Source organism: Gossypium hirsutum, chromosome A07, assembly GCF_007990345.1.
Source record: "Gossypium hirsutum isolate 1008001.06 chromosome A07, Gossypium_hirsutum_v2.1, whole genome shotgun sequence".
NCBI lineage: Eukaryota > Viridiplantae > Streptophyta > Magnoliopsida > Malvales > Malvaceae > Gossypium > Gossypium hirsutum.
In genome coordinates this window covers 4,133,881-4,141,231 of record NC_053430.1, presented here as the reverse complement: position 1 = coordinate 4,141,231, position 7,351 = coordinate 4,133,881, and the positions used below count along the sequence as shown (strand labels likewise).

At 30.9% G+C, this 7,351-nt stretch overlaps 1 protein-coding gene across 2 annotated transcripts; it reads left to right on the top strand.

The window, feature by feature from the left end:
* Positions 1–2,074: 2,074 nt before the first annotated feature.
* Positions 2,075–6,892, top strand: LOC107953733 (BTB/POZ domain-containing protein NPY1). Of its 2 annotated transcripts, none has more exons than XM_041117247.1 (4): positions 2,075–2,776; positions 3,925–3,994; positions 4,449–5,612; positions 6,106–6,892. In XM_041117247.1, exons 1-4 carry the CDS (start codon positions 2,715–2,717, stop codon positions 6,652–6,654), a joined length of 1,845 nt encoding a protein of 614 aa, XP_040973181.1. In that variant the 5' UTR covers positions 2,075–2,714; the 3' UTR covers positions 6,655–6,892. The 2 variants fall into 2 exon arrangements, with proteins under 2 accessions (XP_040973181.1, XP_040973182.1); XM_041117248.1 differs by lacking the exon at positions 2,075–2,776 and adding an exon at positions 3,559–3,794.
* The last annotated feature ends 459 nt before the right edge of the window (positions 6,893–7,351 follow it).

Genomic DNA, 7,351 nt, shown 5'->3' with positions numbered 1-7,351 from the left:
TGGTTATAATTTTAAATTATTAATATATTTTATTTATATTTAATTATTTAAATAATATTACTTTAATTAATTACTTTATAATTATTTATTAAATTAAAAATTAAACACATAAAATTACATAAAATTACATAAAATCACATGCATTACATGGATATTAAAAATTAGTTATTGTTATAACACATTCTTTCAAGGGAAGGAATTCAGTTACACCGATGTAAAATTTATATATTTTTATACAATTAATATTTTAATGACCTAACTGTCATATTTAACGTAAATCATACATGTCAAATTCGAAATAAATTAAAATTTTCAAACTATTGTTTTATGTATAAAACTTTCAATAATTTAATAAATATTAGAATATAATATTTTAAATTAATCTGATATCATATCTGACAAATATAATTATATAGATAAAGTTAATAATTGAATCATATGAAAAACTTATGTTAAAATATAGTCTTCGTTAATTATTAAATTATATAAAATCACAAAAATAAAGTAAACTATTTAATATTAGAGAAGTCAACTCGAATTGTTTGTTAAATTTGTATTAAGTCAAGTTGAAATAATAATTTTTAAATTAATTTATCTAAATTAGTAGTATTTAGATAAGTTTGATTATAAATTTATATATAAGAATTAAATAAAAGCTTCTTCTGAGTCACTGTGAAACTGTCCCCTACTCCCTATACAAAGCCAGTACGCACGCTTTACATATTACAGAAGGTAAAATCCTATGAAAGGTCCCTGTATTTTATATTTTTGGCAGATTTAGTTTCTCAACTATAATTTTATCATTTATAATCCTCAATTTTTCAAAATATTTATTTTTTTAATCTCAAGGTTAATTTCATTAAATAATTCAATGTAACTTAGGAATTTTTTGATAATCAATTGAAATTAAATTCATTAAAAATTAACACTGAATAATTTATAGATTTGTCAATAAAAAACCCATTGAAAATATTAAGTAGATAAAAGGGTAATTTACCATGGAAAATATATTCAGACTTCCCATTTTACTTTTAAATTGCCTAATTTAAATAATTTTTATTATTATTTTGGATATTGTTAAAAATATTTATTTTAAAATTTTATGATAATTTCATACTAACACTTCAACTTTTACTACATATATTTATATTAAATTAAAATTAATGATGAAAATATAAGATGAAAATTTTCAGAATTTAAGATTTATATTTATCAAATAATATATTTATATCCAAGGTTTAATTTTTAATAACAGACTAAGCAGTTTTTAAATTCAAGTTTAATATTTATTAAGTTCAGCATTTAATTTTCAATATATTTTTTCCAGTTTATTAAATGGCACATTGATTTTTTTTTTTAAATATGCAGTGATATGGTATATAGATATTAGCTCTTTTATTCATATATATAAATTTCGAAAAATAGAGGACTAAAAAAAAGATTAAATTATAGTAGAGGGACTAAATTCATTAAAAACAAAAAACACAAGGACTTTGTATAGCATTTGACCTATATTACAAAATCCCAATATATATTTTCTGTCAAATTTTGCTATTAGTCCATGTGCTTTTCAAATTTTAAAAATTTAATATTGACCTAAATGATAGCTATTAAATTTGTTAAATCAAATTTCAAATTAGTCCCATACTATGCATTTGACATCAAATTAGCCTCTAATTTGATTTTTAATCCATATACTTTTTGAACTTTGAAATTTCAAGTCTAACTCAAAAGGGTAGCAGTTAAATTGATTAACTAAAACGATTTTTTTTTTGTGAATATTATGTGGAAATGCAAACTAATATGATATCAAGAATATGATAATATGTTTGTCACATAAAAAATTTTGAAACAATAAAATTTAACTTAATAAATTTTATCAAGACTGAATGTTCAAATTTAAGAAAAAACAAAGAAAGAGTGATCAAAATAAAATTTATAAATTAAATGTATAATTTACACATATTACAAGGATTAATATCAACATTTGACCCATATATTTTTAACAAAAATCCCGATATTAGTCCACTTATCTCATTTTATAAATCATTATTCCCCTGTTTTCAAATGAAAGAGAAAACAATGGGAAAATCTGAAAATGCTAGGAGAGGAAGGATTGAAGGATAGGATTGAGAACATAATTCATATTTGGCGTATATCAGAGTACAGATATATATATATATATGGTTACTAAATACTTACCATAGTATAGTCCATAGAGAGAGTGTGATTCAATTCATGGAGATTTGCGCCTTTGAGCAAAGGAGAGAGGAAGATCTTTCATTATATCAGCAAAATCAGGTTGATTTAAAAGCAAAGGCGGCGAGAATTTATTGATATGATGTATCTGATATAAACAGCAACCCCATATCATTCATACACATTACCCCTCTCACTCTCCCTTTTATTTCTTATTTTATTTCATCTTCCTTCTTGCTTTCTTCTACAAACAAAACACTCTTTTCTCTCTCTGACGACACCTCTTTGCTTTGCTTCTTTTCAGACTTTGGTCCCTTTTACCATTTATTTTTCTGGGTTTTGTTTATTTTTCAGAGTGATAATTTGTTTGGTGATTAAATATTAAATGCCATGAATGTCATCATAAAGTTAGGAACATAGCTCAGTTTCTTGAGATTGTTTAAAGGGTTGTGTTTTTTTTTCCCTCTATTGTTTCTTCTCATTTTTAAGTTATTTTCGGCAAAAGAACAACAAAAATGAAGTTTATGAAGCTTGGCTCGAAGCCTGACGCCTTCCAAGTTGATGGCAAATGTATCAGGTAAATGCATGGCTTTCACTTACATTCCTTTTCTTCTACAACAAACCACTTCAAAAATTTCTTCCATGCTTGTTTCTTCTTCAACAAAACAATGCTACTCTTCCCCATGCTTGTTTCTTAACATGCTATTCATCTTTGTTTGATTAAATTTGGTTATGTTTTAGTTCATTATATTTTACTTTTAACTTAATAATTTTGCATGCTGTTTATGGAAATTTATCTTTGTTATAAGAACTGATTCTTACACTCCTTGAAGGGTTTATGATATCGTATATTCCTTAAGAATAAAGGAAACTTTTAGTTTATACCCCATAAGGAACTTTATTAACAAGTAATTTTCTTGATTTCCTTTTGGCTTGGTGACAGATTAAAGCACATGGGTGTTTTTCATTACAAGTATAGTTCTTTCTTTTTGGTTTGGTTTTTGTTGGGGGAATATTGAAGTGTGAAAAAAGAGATGGGTTTATGTGGGAAGTGGTCCAGCTGTTGTAACCTGTCCTCTTTTTCATCAGTTAGTGGTCCGAACTCCAAATGTGGGAGAAAAGGCATGTTGTGAGCAGGCCTTTAATCGTTGCAAGAATTCTTTACCTGTAAATAATTGCATGTTCCAGGCATTTCCCATCTCCCAACGAGGAGCAAGCTCGGATTTTACCCCATTACATGTCCTAAAGTATCTTCCCCATGACAGCAACTTCTCATAACTATACAATAATATGTATAGGAGGGTTAGTTTAGTGCCTTGGACTTTACACTTTGATTTGGGATTGCACACATTCTTTGTGCAAAAAGTAAAATACTTGAATAATAATGCTAATACTATACTTCCGGGCTTTTGGTTTGTTATACATGTTTTTTCTTGTGAAAGGGGTTATAAGCAAACCTAAAAACTTGTTTGAGAACATATCATATAATGTCTCAAGATCCAGTCCTTGATTAATAGCTAACTTGGGTTTATGTGGATGGCCAAAGACTTTTGACATATCATCTATTACCTTGGTTCTTTGGCTAGAGCCACTAGGCAAAATTAGCTCTCTCATTTTTATTTATTTATTTATTTTTTAAGTTTTATCTTCATCTTGCTATTATCTTCCTTATGAATGCAATTTCTGGTGTAAGTAAGCCGTAACTGAAAATGTCTATTGATGCAGGCATGTCACATCTGATTTGGCAACTGATATCATCATTAAGGTTGGCGACCTGAAATTTTACCTTCACAAGGTTTGCTCACCAATCCCTTTTTAATCTTCATGCTTCTTTTCTATAGATTCTGTATTTCTAGCTTGGTATTGGTATTTGGTTGATGTTTACATAGCTTTCTTTCTAAATTCCACTTGACATTCATGAAAAATCTAAATGTACTTTTTTTCTGCAAAATAACTAAAATATTGCTATTGTTACCATTTCATGGGTCTAAGCATGCCGAATTCTGTCAATGAAGCTTTAGTTGATTCCATGGAATCTTGTAGAATGGTCAATTGTTTTTGCAGACGTTGCCTCAGATGACTCTACAGCAATGTAGTGGGAGAGCTGACAAATCTTTTTTTCTCTATATTTTGATCTCCTCTTGTCTAAACCGAAGTTTTACATTTATGAATAAGTTCTAGAATGCTCTGTCTGTGGAAAGCAGCCGGTTAACTTTTATTTACTAATTACAGTTTTATGTGCCTTGCAGTTCCCTTTATTGTCTAAGAGCAACCACATGCAAAAACTAGTGCAGAAAGCCAGTGAAGAGAACTGTGATGAAATTAATATGGTTGATTTTCCTGGTGGGCCAAATGCATTTGAAATTTGTGCAAAATTCTGTTATGGGATGGCTGTTACTTTAAATGCTTACAATGTTGTTGCTGCACGTTGTGCTGCCGAATACCTAGAGATGACTGAGGATGTTGATCGAGGTAATCTGATTTTTAAAATCGAAGTCTTTCTTAATTCTAGTATATTCCACAGTTGGAAAGATTCCATTATTGTTCTAAGAACCGCGAAGTCTCTCCTACCATGGTCTGAAAACCTGAAGATTGTTGGAAGATGCATTGATTCCATTGCATCTAAGACCTCTGTGGATCCGGCGAACATCACATGGTCCTACACCTATAACCGGAAATTATCAGTACAGGACAAGATAGTTGGTGACAGTATGAAACTTCGAGAGAAGATTGAATCTGTCCCGAAGGATTGGTGGGTTGAAGATATATGTGAGTTAGAGATTGATCTGTACAAGCGAGTCATGACTGCTGTGAAATCAAAGGGAAGAATGGATGGTGCAGTCATTGGTGAGGCACTGAAAACTTATGCTGTCAGATGGTTGCCGGATTCTGTCGATGCGTTGGTTTCTGGTGTACATTCATGGAGAAACAAATTACTAGTGGAAACAATTGCGTGCTTGTTGCCTTCGGATAATGGTGTGGGTTGTTCATGTAGTTTCTTGCTGAAGTTGTTGAAAGTTGCTGTTTTGGCCGGGATGGATGATTCATCCAAGGAAGATTTAGTGAAGAGGATAAGTTTAAAGTTGCATGAAGCTTCGGTTAAAGATTTATTAATCCCGGCACGGTCTCCCCAAACTACCTTATATGATGTTGGAATGGTGCAGTCTATAGTTAACCAGTATATGATGCATGAACAACGTAGTCAAGATGTAGAACCTGGAAAGAGTGCTGGTTTTGTACTAGGGCATGGATCCTTGTTGAGTGTTGGTAAACTGATTGACGGGTATCTTGGAGAAATTGCACACGACCCAAATCTTTCTCTTACCAGTTTCATTGACTTGTCTTGTTCTGTCTCCGAGCTTGCTAGACCAGTTCATGATGGACTCTATAAAGCCATTGACATCTACCTGAAGGTAAGCTTTTACACTATTGAGCCAATTTCATTGATCTTCTCAAATTCTAGAATTAGATAACACTTTCTGATGCTCAATTAAGTTTGTGTTGTGAAAGCTTTAAAGTTATATATCTAGGTGACTTCCTTGTACCCATTGGATAGGTTTGACCACCTTTTATGAGCCTGTGACAACCTTGATTTCGGAGATCTTTGTGAGATGTGTAACTTTACAAATATGTAATCCCAATTGCTTTACTAGTGTGCAGGTTTAGTTATTGGTAGAGCACCAAATTGTTGTTAGTTCAACTAAGACCTTGCAATCAAGTTAAACCATGTTTGGATCTTGGTTTTTACGGTCTTTAATGTGACACAGTGTCAAGTGCGAAATACATCACTCTTAGATGGTGCAAAGTAGTGGTTTATTGGTTTTTTCATCATGCCTGCTTATATTATGTAATGAAATCAGGAAACCTTTTCTCGGACCTGTAAAGATGGGTTATTTTTGTTTGCAGGAGCATCCAAACTTGACTAAGGCTGAAAGAAAGAAAATTTGTGGGCTGATGGATGTGAAGAAATTGACAATGGAAGCATCTATGCATGCTGCACAGAACGATAGACTTCCGCTACGAGTTGTAGTTCAAGTTCTCTTCTTCGAACAGGTTAAGGCTGCAACTAGAGCTCAATCACGTAACTCCGATGCCCGCACTACTTGCGTTTCCAAGATGAGCCCCGATGAAGAATGGGACAAGACCATGGGCGAAGATTGTCGGTCCCTCAAAAAAAAGATGAGTGAAGTCGAGACAAATGAGGATGGAGGCGAGAAAAACAGTAAAATGGGCAAGAAGAAGAGCAGAAACAGTAAGAATGGGGTGCAGCTGCTGCCATCACGGTCTAGAAGAATATTTGACAAGCTGTGGGTAGTGGGAGTGGGAAAGGGGCATGTGGAGAACAGAAGTTCAGAGACGTCAGGAAGTTCTCAAAGCTCGGCGGTTGGGGTTCGAGATAACACTAACAAGTCTTCGGGGATTCCTTCAAGACACAGGAGACATTCAGTTTCATAGAGAAGGCAGGTGAGGAATGGAATGTGTTAAATGAAGTAGCTTACAACAGGTAAAAGAAGATGCTTAACTGTTGTGTAAGTGTAAAAAAGAAGTGGTAGGAATAGGAATATTGTTGTAGTTGATGATTGTAATCAGTTTTATGAGTGCTTCTCTTGGTTATTGTAGTTGTTAGTTGGAGGATTACATTTTCTTCAAACTTTCTATTCCTTTTACCTGTAATAATTCATGGATTACATGACCTCCCTGTTTTTTTTTTTTTTTTTTAATTTACTTTCTCACCTGCCTGGTCTAGGAATAATAATAAAAGGAAAAGAATACTCGGTTTAATGAAAATGACACAATTTATTGAATGAATTTTTAATAAAAATCGAATTTGCCATTTTTAGAATCTTTTATGCAATAATTTAAAATTTTAAATAGTTATAATTTATTTTAATTATTATTTTAATTAATATGTGAGTTTATTTAAAAAAAATGACAGGAGTAAAATTAATATTTTGTTTGCAAATACATATTAAATATTTTAATTTATTTTAATTCCATTATATATTTTAACTTTGAGATAAATTTATTTTTTACATTTAATCATTTTTTATTAAAATGTGTTAAAAATGATAATTAATTAATTTTAAATAAAAATAATTAATAAGTTCATTTCGGAGATTAACCTAGTTGAATTAAATATTTTTAAATACTT

Bases quoted from the DNA above. Each gene is read 5' to 3' on its own strand.
- LOC107953733 (XM_041117247.1), top strand. From the start codon at position 2,715: ATGAAGTTTATGAAGCTTGGCTCGAAGCCTGACGCCTTCCAAGTTGAT. The intron at 2,777-3,924 runs GTAAATGCATGG...CTATTGATGCAG, and splicing joins GTTGATGGCAAATGTATCAG to GCATGTCACATCTGATTTGG. The intron at 5,613-6,105 runs GTAAGCTTTTAC...TTTTGTTTGCAG, and splicing joins CCATTGACATCTACCTGAAG to GAGCATCCAAACTTGACTAA.